The following is a 19,982-nucleotide window of genomic DNA, read 5'->3' on the forward strand; positions in this document are numbered from 1 at the left end:
ATGTGTCAGTGGAAATAATTTTTGTTCATAGTCATTCTTTTTACGAGATTTCAAGATTTCATCACCGTTTTTTTAAATAGAACCATATATTTATTATTCGATATTTTGGAGGGCATGAAAAACAATTTCAACGACCTGAATAACTATACTGTTTCCATCATTTAATCTTGAAATATTTGTGTCTGAAGTGCACATATGTAATATTTAATTGTGTTCAATCGACGATAAAATTAAAAAATCCAAATTTTTCGCTTTCGAAACAAAATTTTTTAACTTTTGAAAGCTCAAATGAAAGTTTATGACGTAAGAAATTAATTGAGAATAGTTTTAACCAAATGTTCTCCCGGATTTTTTAGTTATAAACAAGTTTAAAAAATTGACTCACTCGCGGGCTAAGAAACACTATAACCGTCTACCAGTGAAACGGTGGAACTAATCTCCTTATGAAGAAATTTAAAAAATCAAATTTTTCAGTCTATGAGGCGAATTTTTGAACTGTTCAGGAATTAAATTTAAGCTCTATCTCTCAAAAATCATCTTTGTATAACATTATTCCGGTTTGGACCATAATTAATTAATTACATACAATTAGTAAATATTTACAATGTCCTATTTTGGGCATGGTGGCGCCACCTCTGCTCTACTCATTTCTGCTTACAAACAAATTTAGTTCATCTTAGGTCTTAGCATTTATTCGAAGATCTACTTTTCTAACAAACGTTCGAAAATATTTATTTGGTAATTTATAGGTACGGTGTAAGTAACTCGATTGACAGTTTGTAAAAATCGAACAATAAATTTTGTTAGCTATAATCAAATAATGAACCTGAAAGAAATGTTATGATATCTATAATTTAGTATATTCTTCCATTTCATCGTTAAAATGGATTTTGGTACTTTACTAAGTGTGGCCCAGAAAAATGAAAATAATAAGCAGGTTATTATATTTTCTCCTTTTAATCTTTCTTTAACTTTGAAAATTTATTATTTCAATAAAATTATATGCTGTTTATTATAGTCAATTGCTTGTTACCAAACAAAATTTTCTCCACCAAAAAAACCAACGAAGCAGAGTAAATCACTTTCGGACAATATAAAAAAATTTTTAGCTCGTAAGGAAGAAGAAGAACGCCAGAAAGCATTAGAAGAAAAGAAAAAAAGAGAGGTATATTGAATTTTTATATATAATGTTAACAATTTTATAATGTTTTATTATTATTCTTTTTGTTATCTAGAATTTATTAGCGCTTCGTGATCATAAAGCCCAAAGTCGAATAAATAAACATTTGAAAGTATGTAAAGCTGCAAATAAATCCGTTTTGCCAGATGCAATTGACAATGAGAACACAGCTGTTACAATGGCAGGTATGCGAAATGTTATTATATAAGTAAAATAACATATACTTTAACATGTTAAAAATTAATATTGTTAGAACCAAATTTAAAAAAGTAAATATATTAACATTTAAATCTGTTTTTGAAACTATTACGGAGTTTTGGAAACTTTCTAATTTGTATCTGGTCTTTAGAACACATAATTCATACAACTTCAAAGAAAGTATGAGATTTAATATTATTTAATTATTTATTATTTAATTATTGAGGTACATAATATTAACTTCTAATACAATTATTTATTATGTTGCATTGTCATATTTTGTGTTTAACATAATATAGTATGAATATCAATTTAGGTATAATAATGGTAGTATCTTTTTTACTGTCAGCTAACAGAAAGTAAAAAAATTAGTGTTTATATATTATATATTTAATTTGTCACACTTTTATTTAATGTGAATATCATTGTATCATAGTTATAAATAATTTATTGCATAAAGTGTAAATAATTTACTTATTATACAGGTAGGAATTTATATCTTCAATGTTTTCTTTTCTTTTATTGTAATTGTCATTATAAAGTTATTAGTATCTTTATATATAATAGATTTGTTCTATAAATGCTATAAACTAGAGAGGTATATAGCGTATTGTATAGGTTCGGCAGAAACAAAATAATGCAATCCTATGTATGATCAATGATCTACATATTAATGAGTATTCGGAAGTATCAGTCTTTATTCATAATGGGCAGTATTTTTGCCCACGGATAATTGAATATGAATATATGCAATCATCGCAACATTCTTACTTTTCCACTGTCCAACAGGGCAATGGGATTTTGTGGATTTACATGGCAGTTCAGGTCAGAATAACTATAGTTCTAGAGGGTCACTATAGGGTAATAACTATAGTCTGGGGGGCACAGACTCTAAATTGATTATATTATTTTTGCTCAAGTGTTTTATGTGATAGTATACTATAAGTATAATAAAAAAACTGTTATATAATATAGCTCATTTAAAATTTTATTAAAAAATTGTAATATAATTATGAAATATAAAGGGAACAGTAGAAGACTTGTGATTAATATGCTATAAGGCAAAAAAAAGTAGGTTGACAATCAATACAATCATGAGTTGGACTTAAATAAAAAAAGTCGTTTCCACATTAGAAGAATATGCTTAGGATCTGTTGATTAGACATGTTTCACTCCTCTCTCTCTCTCTCTCTCTCTCTGAGTAATATGAGCCCTTAAACTCTTAAACCCTTCTTTTAGCATCATGTATGTATAAAGTGCTCCATGTAATGGTTTCGGATCATACTTCCATTATCAATGCAGTTAGAGAAAAATCTTATAAGTAGAAGTTAGTGGTTCAGAGAGTTTTACATTCATAAGATCATACTTCTTTATTAGTGCAATGGCACATATACATTCCACAATCCTATTATCTTCTTAAATCGAAATGTATATTGGTTTTTACATGGGTTGAATTTTCTCGTTATTCTACTTAAAAAGTATTAAGGTAATATAGTTGAAATTTGAGTGGTTTAAAAGATATCTTAACTTTAATTTTGTAGAACTTATCATATGAAAGACAAGAAAAGACGTAACGTACTACTCTTGTGTTTACCTTAGGCGTGCAGTAGCATGTGTTGAGGCACGAGACGGACACTTGGAACATTTTCTTTAATCATCCATAACTCGAAAGCTAAGGTATGCAGGATATATGTTCTTATGACGTTTTTTATTTTAACGTCTAGATTAGCCCTTTGAAGTATGGACATGCATTTATGAATTACCCTATATCAGTTTATATATAAGTACATATGAAAATTTTAAGTTAAAATGTTTAATAAGTTCTAGTTATTCAGCAAGAAAAATGAAATTTTATTAATATATGTGTTAAATAACATAATACACTATATACAGTATATGAATTAAATTTAATTTATAATTTCCTTATTTATTACTTCATTTTTCATTGTCTATGGAATAAGAGTACATATGAGACAAAATTTCAATAAAATCCAATGTTTGGATCTATTGGTATGAGTTTTCTTGACTCAACCACCGTACTTCGCGTTCCATACTCTGAGGGTTAATAATTGATGCAGCGAAAGAGAGGTCTTACTCCATTTCTTTTTTTTTTCCTTTTTTGAATAAATGAAATTGCCGCCAAGATGAATTGAATAAACTAATTCGAAATAAACAAGCGGCTCATTGAAAATTTTTCAAGAGAAATATCCAAGTATAACTAGAGCCATTGTTTATGAATCAATTGTAAGTCTTGGTTATAATGTTGTTCGTCTCTCAGAAAGAAACTAGCCTGTTTCCAAAAATAATCGTTCATCAATTGAAGTTGCTGGTGGTAATACATCAAAGCTAGTTCACTCATGGAGTTTCAACTTAGAATTAGGATTCAGGGGTCAATTAGAAGGTTTAGAACACTGAAATTCTGTTAGTCAATGAGTCTCAATCACAGGATTCAATTCTGTTCCAATGTGATCAGATTATCCTTCATAGTAGTCAGTGTGTTATGCAATATCCAAACTTTGTGTCCCTTACACATCTGTAAACACTTCTTATGCACATATCAAACATAATATTTTGACCTACCAGGGATAGGTCTAGTATTAAATCTTAATTGCACATGTCAAAAATAATAACATGTGCATATCTTATCTATAATACAAATTTTGGTGGTTAAGAAATAGACATTAAAAAATAAATAAAACATATAATCTCACAAATCATCATAAACACAATTTCTTTGCTTATATGTATGGTCATTCTATGTGCATACAATATAAAAATGTGAAAAATCTTATAATTTTTATATTATACCAAGAATTATATATTTTTTGTTTATCTATAGTTCGTAATTCACAGATTGTATAAACCTATATTAAAATGTGTGATATTAAACTTATATTAAAACTGATATTGTGTATACAGGATATGTCATTTTAATCTTTCCAGACAAATATCTCAAAAGATATGGAAGATGGAGATAAATGTTTCTAATGAAAGTTGCAGCGTATCAAGGAAGACAGATAAAAAATGATTCATGCCAATAACTGCAGTAGTTTCGAAGAAAATAGCTTGTTGGACTTTATGTACCTCATTCTCTATGTATATTATATTAAAAGTATTTGTATATGCTATTATGTTACACTATGTTATGTATATATACTGATTTTAAATATTTATTTATACAGCTCATTTCTTCGCTTCAAAACAAGTTTTACATTTAAGCCATTTTCTAAACTTGATAGTTTCCATATTGATCTATAGAATATATTTCCAACCTGTAACTTTAGAAGCTGTTTTTAATCCTTCATTATAGATGATTTCCAATGAAAAAAGCACATAGTCAAATAGTTTTTTAAGAATAAACTTCCGTGTAAGTTTCGCAATAATTAGTATATATCGGTTGGTTCTGTTTCTTTATTATTGTGCCAAATACATTGAAAATGAGTAATATTGTAAGGAAAATTGAAAAAAAAAGAACAAATTGAATATTTCGTAAAATATAACTAGACGGATAACATTGAAAACTTTGTATGTATAGTTAGTGTTAAACATTAAATATTAAATGTAGGTATATTTATCTGTTCATAGGTCCTTCACAACCTGATGAAGACGACTATGGATATGTTTCGCAGGAAGCGTCTGCATTTTATAATCAGTTAATGAGTAAATACAACAATATGACTTCGCAAAAACCAGTTTTCGATGACTGCAGAAAAAGGACAATAAAAGATATAGCATCTACAAAGGTATGAAAGAGCATATATTTTATAGCTTTTGTAGCTTTTTTTAGATTATATTACATTTTTTATACGGAGGGGGAAATGATCAAGGTCACAGTGTTTTGACGATTCTTACACAAATCATTTGTGTATAATATGTATATGTCGGAGATGAAAGAACACCGGAGCCTTTGGAATTTTGGATAATCCCGCAACATTGTAATCTAAAGTCTACTATAGCTGTAATTAAACAATTGTAGTTATTCAATCCGATCGTAATTGTTCGCGAGTTATGATAATGAGCTTGGGCTCGAGGCGACAGCCAGTCGCCGAACGTAGCCCAAGCTCATGATGATGAGGATGAACGCTTTGTCTAACAAAGGTATGGAGTAATTCTATAGCTCTCCTTAAAAGAAATATTCGTGGCGGCACGCGATAGTAAACATTCCAACGGTTTCTGTCCCGTGGCTCGCCACACGCAGACCCTATTCTTCGAGCAAGATGATTGCCAGATGTCGATGCGTCTCCGCAGTACGTGTTCAGCTAGCCTGAGGGCCCGTCATAAATCTTAGGGTTTAGTTGACTAAAGTCCTTCAAACAAACAGTCTTTGTCCCAGCTACGGGAAGATAGGAGAGACCCATTTTCCAACGAACGGCGTCTCCCACTAGCAACTTTCCCTCGAGGGCGGCTAGCATCCTTTTCTAACCACCGATATGGAGATTGACCAATTAGCAGCAACGTCAAATTCCCTCACCTTCTGAACGAAGGCTATCCTCGACGAATCCGATGACCTCGTGTCCTCAGACACACCCCATCATAGCTTTCCTCTGCAGCATCATCGCGACGGAGAGTCATTCTCTCGTGAGGTCGTATTAGCGAGTTACTTAGTGTCTGTACGCTCGGTGGATATTCCACGTTTTCGCAAAGAGTCCGACTTAGATTTTTGTGAGTACGTTCATCTATCATCCCGTTGACCACGGATTTGTTATTGAACCTAGGACCAACATCACTAGGATCGCGAGTGTCCAACCGCCGCGGTTGTTTGTCGAGTCGGTAGTATCCATACTCGTATTAACAGACCGTACCTTCGTTATAACCCAACGATGGCCAATTCCAATGAAGATTTATCAAGCGCCCACAACCCTATTCCTGACGCTTCTCCGACATATATATATATTGTGTATAATGAATACATGAAGTTGAATAGAAAATTTAAGATAACCGGGAACCAGCTTTTTATAAAAAATCTATGGCCACCATGAAAAATTGTATTTGTACACTGTAATATAATTTCTTTTTCTTTTATTACTGTAACTAATAACTATGATTTAACTAAAATATTTATTAATCGCGTTATTAAATATTAATTATAATTCCAGGATAGAGTAAAACTAGCTTTAAAACAGCAAAAAGTGGAAGAAGCTTTAGGACACCGTCGGAAAAGAAAACATCCCGTAAAAGAGGCAGAATTAGAGGTAGAGGAAAACACTGAAAAAGAGACTAAAGATGATAAAAAGGAAAAAGATGAGAAACCAAAAGCCAAGAGGAAACCTATGCCACCACCAATTGATTTTACTGAATTACTAAAAATTGCTGAAAAGAAACAACATGAACCAATCATTATCGAAGCTAAACCAAAAAGTGATGAACCAGAAAGATTATTGACGAAAAAACAAATGAAAGAATATGCAAAAGAAAAAGAATGGCGAGAACGAAAAGAACAACGAAATAAACTTGGCAATATGAATAATAAAGAGGGAAATGTTACGACATCTAATAAACTAAATAAAACACAAGATTGTCGTAATAATGCCAGTTCTTCTAACAAAATATCAAAAGTATCTGAAAAATTAACCACAGTATCTTCAATTTCGAATAAAACTCCTTCCAAAGCAACAGGATTACAATCATCAACTTCTAAAAAAGGAGGTGTTGAGAAACCTAATCTCAATAAAGTTACTCCAAACAGGTCCAACATTTCAAAAACATCTGAGAGAGACATACTCTCTGAGGAAAGAAAAAGGTTGGAAACAGAGAGAAAAAAATTAGAAGAAATGCGACAAGCAATTGAAGAAGAAAAAAAGAAATTAAGATTAAACAAAACTCAGATTGAAGATATGAAAAATCCGAAAATTGAGAAGTCAGTATCAAAAATGAAAGTAGAGAAACAAGAGTTATCGAAAAACATACATAAAGAATCTCCAGCAATTAGCGTAACAAAGTGTCGTATACCAAAAGCAATGAATGATAAAATAAAACAATTTCCACCAGCAGACATGAAGTCAATCAAATCTAAACAAATGCTTCATTTAAAGGAACAGAGGAAGTTACTGGTTAATCATAAACGTAAAAATATTTATATTTTTACTTTATTAATTGTATGTCAGAGAAAATAATTATTGTGGAAGGATAAACCTTAATAATCAAAACTTTCTACATATTTCATATTTAGTTTCATTAAATTCATATTTAGAAAAATTTTAAGGCCATTATTTTTAAGTTTTACATTTTGCGACAGTCGTATTGTAGAAAAGTTCTTAAATATAAAATCAGTAACGCTAAGATTTTGTAGCAGTATAACAATGTATATCTTAATTGCTTGATTTAAGTCAATAATTCCTCGGTTTTCTCAGTTTTGATGTACTAGTAACTATATGGGAAGTCTAAATCGTTAGATTTAGGAACTGGATAAGAAAAACAAGACAATAACTTACATATATATCTAATAAATATATACTTAAATGTGCAGGTCGTATAAGAGACGAGGATGATGAAGAGGAATATGACTCTGAGCTTGAAGATTTTATTGACGATGATGTAGAAGAAGGAAATGAAGATTATAGTAAATATATAAGCGAAATATTCGGTTATGATAAAAATAAATATAAATATGTAGATAATGACGATGACACAGCTATGGAAAGCAGTTTTGCACAGCAGCTCAAGGAGGAATATGTATCTACTAAAATAGGTATTGCTAACAAATTTTTTATACTGTTTCGCGGATCTTTCTATTTTTATAATTATCTACAGGAATAATTAAATAATCTGATATTTTTAGGTATTATGGAAGATTTAGAAGACATGCGTATGGAAGCTTTGGAAAAAAAAAGGAAAGCTCTCTTTAAAAAAAAATTTAAGAAGTAATTATAAAATTGTTTACAAATTTCTATAAAATTCTATTTAATAAACTATTACATGCTTATATGAATCCAAATCTACTAAAATTTTCACATCCTAAGAAATTAATTTTTATTCATTCTATCATCCATATTGAATCTTTTCAAACATAAACAGAATTAAGTATCACTTCAATTTCTACAATTATTGGTACAGTAGAACTTTGTTTATTCGGATCTCATTTATACGAGTACGTTATTGTTTAGCGTCAATTAGATGAAGTTATAACTGAACCTCCGTTAATTGAATTACTGTCCAGCATACTTTCAGTTATACAAAAGCGTGTCCTGAAATCATACACGTTCGGTATGAACTGACTGTTTATGATACACGATTGAATGTTTGGATCGAAATTGTTGTTCAATCTCACTTATCCAATCGTCGGTTCTTATTATCGAAACTCATAAGAACAGCTGGTAAAGATGGCTAGTGAACTGTTATCCTTAGAATTCGTTAGTTAACTGAAGGGCCTTGTCCCGCAACATATTCGGATAAACGAAGTTATCCTGTGATATATGAATAACGGGAGAAATAATTGTTTATGACAAAGAGAGATAAACAAATTATTTCTTTCTGTATTTAAAATATATAGATAAATCGTCCAAAATAATAAAACTTTGTGCATGTTAATGATTTCTTTCTCATAACGTTAAAGAGCTTATTTATGTTAAAATTATCACAACATGGACAAATTTTTAAATAATGTAAAATTATTATTATTATTGTTGCTGTTGTTACTTACAATACTTTTACCGTCATTATTATTTATTTCCCAGGATATGATATGCCAGTTTTATAATTATAAATCGTAAGTAATAGGTAAAAACACAGGTACAAACACATTTCTAAGGCATACATACATTACATATTCATATATATATATATATATATAATGTATAATGTACTTGAATAAAGTATAAAATAACATGTTTATTTACCTAATTATGAAAAATATAGTTCATATCTTAAATATAACACACTCCAGCATACAGTATCAAATATTTATTTATATTCAGCTTTTTGTAAATGTTTCCTGCAAAAAGATATTTAATTACGTTTTAATGATATATACGGAAAACAATATTATACAAATATGAATAATATGAAAAGAGTTGTAAAACAATATTAATAATATATTAATACATTAATTATATATTTATTATTTCCATTTTATATTTTATTAAAAGAAAACATTTTAAGTTTTAATTACTTGATTTATACTAATATTATATGCTATATATCATGTAATAAAATAAATATATCATTTAAAATATTATGCTTATATTTAATGATTTATATTTAGCTAGATAAAATTATAGCTAAATGTTCATAAGAATCGCATTTCTAGAAGCTAAATTCCAATTTCCTTATGTAATTTCTTAGATTCGTTGTATTTCGAATATGGTTTCTATTATCCGTATGAATGAAAAGTTAAACTACTTCTCAATGGGTTACATTGACAATGTTTATCTTTTATTATTTTATACAATCAAATCTTCGTTTTCTTCCTTATCATCTGTCACCACTTTAAAGAATTATCTCTCTATAGCATATTATTTTGCAAATTCAGATAATTAACTTTCTTTAACTTGACCATATGTTCATTGCATTTAATGTGAAAAAAGGTGAAAAGAAAAAATGTTCAGTATTTTTAATTCAGTTATTATATAAATAATGCTACGTAAGTAACTATATTTGTATCAATATAATAACGGAGTTCGTAAAAATCCAAATTCAACGGAATATTTTCTCCTGTAAATGGCCTTAAATACCATCATTTAAAAAATTCATATTACTAAAGATCATACTACGTTCAAACATTTAAAACAAAATAGGTACGAGGGGATACAGACAAAGGTATTTACACATCAGCAGTTTTTCTTGACATTTAAATACATATCTCGTAAATTCAAGTATGAGAAATTATTATTGCAGAAATAAAATGCACAGTTTTGTCAGTAAAATATCTCATTCAAAAACTTTTTAATATTTGCAAATACTCATTGTACTCACTCTATATGTATATATATATATATATACACATACATATATGTACATATTTATAACAAAACACGCAAGTTTTATAGATCTATTTTTCTCATACAAACACGATTTCTATTGTTTAATATTATTAAACAATTAACATATTCTATATGGTTTTATATTTATCTGTACAAACAAAAGTAATAAAAATATGAAATTCTATCAAAAGAAAGAGGTGCAAGTAACTGTTCAATTTTATTCCACAAAAGATATCATTTTGGAAAATGATTTGTTCAAAATATTTGCTTGTTTAAAATAGACACTTTTCTTTCGATAATATTAATTTCTCTTTTAGAAGCATTTAAAATGGCTATGTTGCCACATCTAAATTGGGTTATTACCAAAATACAGGACGCTATGTAATATATTATAATATTATCACCGAGTATGGATACTTCATATAAAAATAAATTGAAAATGGTCAATATTTTTTTTTAACGAAGCTTCATTTTCTAAGGAGAAGTAAGTATTTACGAAACAAATATATATATATATATATATTCTTATGCTTATATGAATCCAAATATATATATATTTGCATATTTACCGGATATATATATATATATATATATATATATATATATATATATATATATATATATATATATATATATATATATATATATATATATATATATATATATATATATATATATATATATATATATATATATATATATATATATATATATATATATATATATATATATATATATTCTTATGCTTATATGAATCCAAATATATATATATTTGCATATTTACCGGATATATATATATATATATATATATATATATATATATATGTATATATATATAAATATGCAAATTCTACTTTCTCGAAAACGAAATCTAATTAAAAGATCAGAAATGAAATCTATAATTCCGCTTTTCATTTCAATTTATTCTTTTATAAGATATCGTACTCTGTTAGTTAGTAACATATTTTGTGGCATGCCATCGGAGATTGATCATCAGAGCCAGTAGTAAAATATTTTCTAATTAATTAAGTGTAAATCGGTAGAGTCGGGTTGCTTGAGAGTGTTCCCCTAAGTACAGGTGGTCAACTCCATCCACGATCCGACCACGAGAGCAATAGGTAGTAGAGGCATGATTAACAATTACGTAGCTAATGGTCACTATCTCATTGCATAAAACATTAAATTTCTATTGTGTTGCATTAATAAGAAAAAAAGATAATGATATACAAAAGTACAAAAGATATTGCTGAGACGTTTTTTTTAACAAATTTACAAACTTCAAAAGGGTTGTAAAAGAGACTATATGAAAAATTGTTAGTGCGATTACTTATGTAAAATACTATTTGTGTGTACATATATAATAAATTGTGTGTAATATCTCGTTCTATTTCTAAAAAAAATTGTTTCAGTTTTAACATATACAATACATTCAAGTGTACCTTAATATATAAGAATTTCAGATATAAAAAGATATCTTTCACCTCTTATAAGAATAATTATTACTCAGATGAATTTATCACTTATTTATATGTATAAATTTATGAGCGTTATTTCTGCCCCTTTTAAATTTGTAGATACCATTAAAAAACATGTATGTAATTAGAAAAAAGAAAAGGAGATATTAATCCAATGAAAAAGACATTTGTATTATAATAAAATAAAAATTAGAAGTTTCATTCGTGATGTTGAATAAATAATAAATAAATATTACTGAAATAGTGACTCATTGCTTGGTATATATATATATATATGTGTATATATACGAATGAAACAACGATATTTAGGCAGTTATTTTACGGTGTGGTGACTGCTTTTCGTTTTATCTTATTAGTACAAACGAAATCATTATCGGAGTCACTACTGTAAACTTTTGCACGGTTGTAAGGCTTGAGATACCGAAGTTACTGATATATAATATTGGAGGATTAATCTATGGATATACTGCGCTCAAACGTTAATCAATATTTAATGTAAAAGTCCTTACTTCGAATTTAATTTTCTCTATGCATAAATTATAACGAAAATAGATTATATATGTAAACAGAATATTTATAAAAAAATTATAGTGTTAATGCGAGTAACTAAAGCGTCAGTGTGAATAGGCACTTTATCAGAAAATAAATATCTCATAAGCCGCGTTACGTTCTTAACTAAAAATGTTACTTAATCTTAGAAATAATAACTTTAACATTAAATATATTGCAAACTATTAGCCGTCTGAAACTATATATATATATATCAATCAATATTTCCAGTATCACAAATCCTATCACAATGTAAAACTTCATTCGAAAGTCAGCCTGAACATTTCTGAATCTTCCTTTCTAAAAAATTTGATTGCTTACTCGAATCAACGTTAAATAGTGAAGATACATCTTAAATTAACAAATACATTTGATATTTCTCCACTATTTTAAATTAAATATCTTTTTTTCAGGCATCTTTTCGCAAATATAAGAACAATGAAAATTTTTTGAATTCTGATTAAACTACATATCTTCCAACCAAATAAATTAAATCTTAACAGTGAGATATATTTTATAACACTTAAAACGCTTAAAACATGCTAATTACCCTTCTACCACTTGCTTCATCCAATTAGAATCACATCAATATGTAACTACTTGTAACAATGTTGATTAATTTAATTATATAAAAGTCATAAAAATATATATTTGAAAGCACTTTTCAGTACTTTCAATATTAACTGAACCACAGAGAGTATTTTATAAATTATAATTATAAATTAAAACAAAAAAATCGTATTAATAGCAAAAAAACAAGTTATATAATTATTTAGAAAACTATTCATTACAAACTTTAACATTAATTAAATAAAATCATAAAAAATATGTATTTGTTAATATTAAATCACAACTAATTTTAATGCGTATATAGCGTAACTAATTTATCTGAGAACATTGTAACAATTTGTAAGCAACTGGTGCAAAAGCTATTTGATATGAAAAGATATATTCTCTGTAGCTGAAACAATTTTTTTTAAGAACCTAAAAAGATTTCAATTTAATTTTGTTAAACAAAATAACCTATACTTTAGTAATTGTGATATATAGTAGCATCTATCCAAATACGGACAACAATACGCATACATATAGTTATTGAACATAATGAACATAATTAAAGTAAATAATTCAATATATATCTAGAATGTGATTAAGAAAGTTTGAAATTATTTAAAGGCTCATTGTTTATATGCATCTGAGTTTTTGAAGTCTAACTTGTAATCTTTTGTGACGTTGAATATTATTATTTCATCTTCAAATTTATTTCAAATTAGTGCTATCATATTATAGATAAGACTATATAATTTATAAAATTTTTATAAACTTTTGGGGTTTGTTTCAAACATGCTCCTATAAGAAAATCTATCGTCATCACTTAATATGCTTTTTTTATGTTATATTATTTTAAGATGATAAATGTACATTTATATTACTCACAAAACATTCCAATGTTCCCAAATAAATCACGCATATCTTTGTGGTGTGAGCGCGTGCGCATATGGAGATATGATATATACAGGATATAAGTTAAAACATAAAAGACAGTTCAGATATAGATCCTGCTCTTCAAAATAATGAAATTAGTTCAAATAAACGCACGTACCATTTAAGCTTTTCAAATTACAAATTGCTTTATCCTTAAAAAAATAATATCTATCTATTGTTTTCACATCAAATTTAAAATAAATATGTTGCACCTCGATGTAGTATCCACCTTATAGATGCTAATTGTAGGTTTTCATATTCTGTCAACTTTTCTTGTCATGCTATATTCAATTAGCTTATTAAATTTGGAAGTATTTTTAGAACAGTTATGAAGATTACACATATTGAAATTGAACATTATTTGTAAATTTTCACTTCATATGTTTTAGCGCAGTACTATTTGTAACTTAAAAACAGTATCAAATCAAATAAGTCTGTGTGAATTTATTTTATTATTGTAATGTACCGAATTAATTTTGAAACGATTTCGTGGTGTATATGTTTAAAAATATATGAAAACATTAAAACAGTATTTTAAAGGTATAACAATATTTCTTTATACATATTGTACTATGTATAATATTCACACGTATTTAGAAACTATGAAAAAACTATGAAACAAAATTATGTTAAGTAATATATTATAAATACAGTTATAAATATACTATGTATATATATCATGTTGTGGAAGCTTGTTAGATATAATAGACTATTTTTTGTTTTACATGTTATGAAAATATAGTATTTAATTGTAAGTGCAAAATAACATCCAGAAGAAAAGATATAAATCTGTTAGTGAAAATTTAAAAAATATTTACAAATAACAATCTATATAACTATTTAAAAATTAACATTGCCTTGATTTCTTGTCATATCAATATTATATCTTGTTCATTATTATACCAGAGGCTAAATATATTGATCAAAGAGGTAATTTCATTGCAAAACCAAAACGCGAAAGAAGCATATTGTTACATAAAGATGAAAGCGAAATTTTGTTTATAAATTCATTGTGACAATTACCTACAACTCATGATTTTTCACGATTTATCAGTAAATTTGACTTCTAGTATAGTTAAAAATTTCGTTTTGTTTATTATTTAAAACCAAAAAAGACAAAACTTTACTTGTTATATAATATTTCATCATAAATCCTAAATGATGCTTCATTCCTTGATAAAATTAATATATTTTTTCATTTGTTTGGGAAGTAATAGTATCATCATTTTCCTTGTGATCTTAACAAATGTTTCATGTATCATAAAAAAGTTCTATGTACAAGATAACAAGTATGTATATATACATGTACTAAAAAAAATTGACTCAAATTCGCAATATTATTCCAGATTAAAACATAAGAAAGATTTACATTACAAAATAGAAATTAGGGAATATGTAATATACAATTTAATTGCTAATTTATTAGTGAATACGTTCTTTCCATCATGTAAAGAAAAACAGAAAAAAATCCAAGTTCCTTCTCAAATTTAAAATGATTTACGATTATTATTTTACAATGACTATATGGAATAATACTGCGATATTCAGCACTTTGTTTTTTACTTCATATGCACATACGCGTATACACACGCACACATACAAAACATATATAAAGATATATACACATAATAAAAGAGGAAAAAGCAGAGATAGGAAATAGGAATGCAGTGTTTAGCGAGAGAGAATCGATGGTACATTTCAAATTGTTCAATTTGAACCAATTCTACTAACCAAACATTCTAGAAAGTTAAAAGCTTTTGTACTGCTTTGATATGGACTATATATATTCCACTAAAAACTCATTGATAATTATTTAACAAAATTATCACAGATTTAATCAAAAACTAATAGCGTGTGCAACGTATACAACTTTATATAAAAGAAATGTGTAACCAAAATCTGTACTCTTGGTAAATAGTGTCACAAAATAATACTCTATTACACAAAATACAAATGTATCCTATGTTAAAATTATTCGCAACCAATGCTATAAAACACTGACAATAATCATCTATTGTTTGTTAACTGATTGTAAATAATAAAACTATATTTAAAATCAAATTATCAATATTCTTACTTTCCATTTTTGGTTTTCGATTTCCATGAGAAGCATTCAATTCATGATTTACGATGAATTTATGTTTTATACACATCGTTTCCTTCTCGCATATTTTATGCGCACGTATGAACATTTTTAGCAAATAACTGTCGTGTATTAGAAGTCATCGATACCACCATCAGGGACACCAGAACGTACTTTATCCAATACTTTATTAACAAATTCGGTTGAATGATTTGCTATTCGTATTTCTGTAACAAAAAAATAAAGAACATGAAATAGATATCCATCCTTCCTGGAACTGTTGATAACACTCAAATCACACAATTTAGGTAATGAAATAATTTTAAAACTTATTTAAGAAAACGTTAATTTAAAATAAACAAATAATTTATAGTGTAGAACTTTACAGAAGTATCTAACAAATTAATTAATATAATCTCATAATTTTTTGTAAATTGTTTTTACCATACTATTTCATATATTTATATAAAAATTTTCAAAGTACTACTAACTGGTAGCTAATTTACAGTATTTTTCCATTTGACGTGTCAACTCTTCTTGATTTTCGGGATTAGGTTCTGTTAATTTTGCAGCGAGCGTTTGCTTAGCCTGGCATATACCTTGAATTAAACGTTCTGCAACAATAATTATTGACATATTAAATTAGCTTTTCTACTCTTAAAAAGTTTATCAAAAAGAAAAAATTTGCTAAAATTTCCAAATATGTTAAGATTATTGATAATAAAATAAAAAAAAATTTGGATTTCAAGAAAATATATTTGGTTACATATGACTACAATTACAAGTACTCAACTGTGTTCCTGTTCTAATCCATGTAATTTTATTTTATTTGCTTCATGTTGAGCTTTCTTCTTTAAACGGCATGCTCTTGAAGCAAGTTTATTTTTTTCCTTGCGCGTTTTGGGTCTTGCTGTAAATGGTAACTCAGAAACTGGTGTCATATCATTAATAATACGAGATAATTTATCCAATTCACGACCAATACTATATAATTTTCGTGGATTTGGAGTAAGATCATTTCCATCACCTTTTCGAGCTTTTCCACTGTGTTTAATTCCACGAAGCGCACAATGAGGACTAAAAACAGGATCTGTGGCTTCATTTAAAATATGTGGATCTTCAAGACGTGCTCTTGCCACAAGCCTTTGTCCTTTTGGCCCTTTTGCTTGAACATTATATTGCCAAAAATATCGTTCTTTCTTACTATGTTTACTATCTCGATTTGAATCTATACTACCACCTCCTACTCTACTTCCAGTGTTTTGATCTTCACCATCGCTACCACCGGTATCTACAAATAATTACTTTTAGTTTCAGATATACATGAAAATACGTTGTATTAAGAGTTTTTAATTAGAACATTAAAAGTGATGTTATCATTCATAAACTTTAAAGTACCATTATCACTACTGTAATCATCATAGTGATCACTGTCATCATCACTATCTTCATAACCTTCATCATGGCTAAGAGGATCAATATGATAGAGTGGATCTGGACTAAGTGCACCTCCAGTACTTAAACTACTTGTTGAGCCAGCTTCAACAACACCAAGGCTACCAGTACTTAATAAATGTGGACGTGGTTCTCTACGAGCCCAAATTTGGTCTAACGCCATTGTCCGGGTTGGTGCAGACATGGATAGTCTAGAAACTTTAGACTTATTACTCGTGCACTCAACATCCATCTGACCATGAGTGGAATTATCAAAAGAATTATCACAACGTCTCATTAACAATTCATGAAGAGCAGACTGCCCATTAGGTTTGTTTGTAGGATGTAGAGATGTTGAGGAACTTGCAGTTGAACTACCTTTAAAACAATTATTTAAAACATTACTTTTATCTTGAGAATATTTTGTTTATTTTAACATATAGATATGAAAATAATATATATATATATATATATATATATATATATATATATATATATATATATATATCTTGAAAACAGTTTTTTAAATCATTAATATAGTTTTAAAATGTTTAGAATGTTTTTAATACATTAGAATACATTATTTTTCATTGTGTACATATAGTACATTAAATATGTATAATAATGCCTTGCACTTTAAATTTTATATATATTTTTACTATAAAACATATATTGCAAGTGATATTGTTAGTTTCAACATATTTTAGATTCATATAAAAAAATAATTTTTTGTACAGAATTTGTTAATAACAAGATTTTTACGAAAAGTATAAAATTAAGATAGATATAAAAAATATAAGTTATATATAAACCTGCAATATTACTAGTTCCTGGACTTGGAAAAGCATTGGGGCTAATTGTTTCCAAATTGTCAGCAACATTGATATTTATGTTCAAATTGAGTCCATGTGTATTTAAATATGTAGGGCAAATATTACGATATGTTGATCCAGATTGCGGGAAACTACTTGGAGCAAATACAACATTGTTATCATTAAACAATGGACCAACTGATTGAGCTACATTAACATCCATTTTAAATGGTTGAACTCTTTCTTCTGGTAAAAGTAAATCATCAAAATTTAAATCACCAAGGAGAGTATCGTCATTTGCATTTAATTCAGCAAGCGTAGGTCCTTGTATAAGATCTGCTTTATCTACTTGTAATATGTCATCATCTTCCCATTTCTCCGTTTTAAAAAAATCATCTAACTGTTCGGAATCTACTTTAAATGGTGATTCTATGTGATCAGATCTATTGGGCCATATTGATGTCAATGGAGATGGTGAAAATTGTTCATATACACCCCGAGCACTTCTGTGTCCTCCTGGTATAGGTACTGATGCTGAGGAAGGACCCATTTCTTGATTTGGTTCTTGTTTTATTATTCCATCCATTGAGCTAGTTTTAATCTCCGAAAATAATTCAATATATCCAGATTCTCCCATCAATACATAAATCTTAAAATCAATTAAATTAAAAACTGAAACTTTGCTGAGTTATATATTTACATTAAAAAAATGATTTAAATTATATATAATGTATAGTAAAAAGATCTTACCAGTTTGTTTTTTTTTTTCTAAATATTGAACTCTATATATTTTACAATATAAATTCTTAATTTTAAATTTTCAAACGAAAATAAAATATATCCGATGGTTAAGTTCAAATCTAAAGACAAAAATAAATTAGGTATCCGTATATGTTTACAGATTCCCTTTATAGTTTACATAAATATTGCTGTCTAATACGAGGATTCAATTGGTTTGCATATTCCGTAATATTGTTAATTAGTAACAATTCTCAATCTGCACAATTACATAGTATACATATTCACCACCCTCAAATGGAACGACCATGACTTTCGTCAGCAAATATTTTTCCTAGCCAACAACATTGACTCAAAAAGTTTTCTGATCTTGGTGCCTGTAGTAAATTCAACCTTCTTCCAGGTTTAGCAAAAAATATTACAAACAAAGATATATATTGCTGTTTACTCTTGCACTACTCTCTTCAGTTACGCACCGAAAATTCATACAATCCAATCGTAAAATACAGTTTGTTATTGTTTTGCCACAAGATTTCGAGTCAGTATCACTGATATTAACATAAATAGGGAACGATCACATGACAAAAGTCGAGTATTCAGCCAATGAAAACATTTCACCAATCGCGAATAAACCTTTAAGTTGTCAATCATATATGATTTGCAAATATAATGCTGATTAGAATACTATCAAATAAAACATTAACTAAATCATAAATCTAGAAAAATATATTTAATGTTATAAAATTGCTAACAAATATAAAAAGAAGGGCGACGCTTATTTTTGTACAAGTTAATATCCAATAGTGAAAAACAATATTTACTAAAGACAGTAAAGGAAGCAATAATGATCAAAATCAGAATAAAAAAGTTGTTTGTCGCGCATAACCTTTTAAAATAATATGGCTAAATAAAAATTATAGTAAAACTTCAGGATGCATGATATAAAAAGCATAACAGAAGTAGAAATGAATATATTTTGTAAAATTTATATTAGTTTGGATACATATATATATATATATATATTAGAATGTTAAATTATGTTTGAAATATTTGTAAAACATTTTTATTGTTAAATTACATATGTACATATATTATAAGAGGCACCACAAA

The 19,982-nt window shown here is 27.6% G+C and overlaps 2 protein-coding genes across 7 annotated transcripts; one reads left to right on the forward strand and one right to left on the reverse strand.

Annotated features, from left to right (window-relative positions):
* Nucleotides 1-645: 645 nt before the first annotated feature.
* On the forward strand, nucleotides 646-8,306 carry LOC126864815 (protein SPT2 homolog). 3 transcript variants are annotated; one of them, XM_050616609.1, is made up of 7 exons: nucleotides 646-937; nucleotides 1,019-1,165; nucleotides 1,236-1,365; nucleotides 4,964-5,121; nucleotides 6,475-7,441; nucleotides 7,845-8,066; nucleotides 8,157-8,306. In XM_050616609.1, exons 1-7 carry the CDS (start codon nucleotides 884-886, stop codon nucleotides 8,240-8,242), a joined length of 1,764 nt encoding a protein of 587 aa, XP_050472566.1. In that variant the 5' UTR covers nucleotides 646-883; the 3' UTR covers nucleotides 8,243-8,306. The 3 variants fall into 3 exon arrangements, with proteins under 3 accessions (XP_050472566.1, XP_050472567.1, XP_050472568.1); XM_050616610.1 differs by lacking the exons at nucleotides 646-937; nucleotides 1,019-1,165 and adding an exon at nucleotides 4,322-4,490; XM_050616611.1 differs by lacking the exons at nucleotides 646-937; nucleotides 1,019-1,165; nucleotides 1,236-1,365 and adding exons at nucleotides 2,978-3,055; nucleotides 4,322-4,490.
* LOC126864814 (uncharacterized) lies at nucleotides 8,158-19,834 on the reverse strand. Of its 4 annotated transcripts, none has more exons than XR_007689350.1 (8): nucleotides 18,885-19,834; nucleotides 18,135-18,783; nucleotides 17,287-17,700; nucleotides 16,682-17,179; nucleotides 16,380-16,502; nucleotides 15,883-16,115; nucleotides 9,214-9,308; nucleotides 8,158-8,562 (listed from the first exon to the last, which is right to left on the reverse strand). XR_007689350.1 is itself a non-coding variant. In XM_050616608.1 (6 exons), the coding sequence occupies exons 2-6, from the start codon at nucleotides 18,769-18,771 to the stop codon at nucleotides 16,021-16,023; spliced, it is 1,767 nt and encodes a 588-aa protein (XP_050472565.1). In that variant the 5' UTR covers nucleotides 18,772-18,783; nucleotides 18,885-19,834; the 3' UTR covers nucleotides 12,810-16,020. The 4 variants fall into 4 exon arrangements, 1 of the variants encoding a protein (XP_050472565.1); XR_007689349.1 differs by having other exon boundaries at nucleotides 8,158-9,120; XR_007689348.1 differs by lacking the exon at nucleotides 8,158-8,562 and having other exon boundaries at nucleotides 8,965-9,308.
* Between the last annotated feature and the right edge of the window lie 148 nt (nucleotides 19,835-19,982).

This window comes from Bombus huntii, chromosome 4, assembly GCF_024542735.1.
Source record: "Bombus huntii isolate Logan2020A chromosome 4, iyBomHunt1.1, whole genome shotgun sequence".
NCBI classification, from domain to species: domain Eukaryota; kingdom Metazoa; phylum Arthropoda; class Insecta; order Hymenoptera; family Apidae; genus Bombus; species Bombus huntii.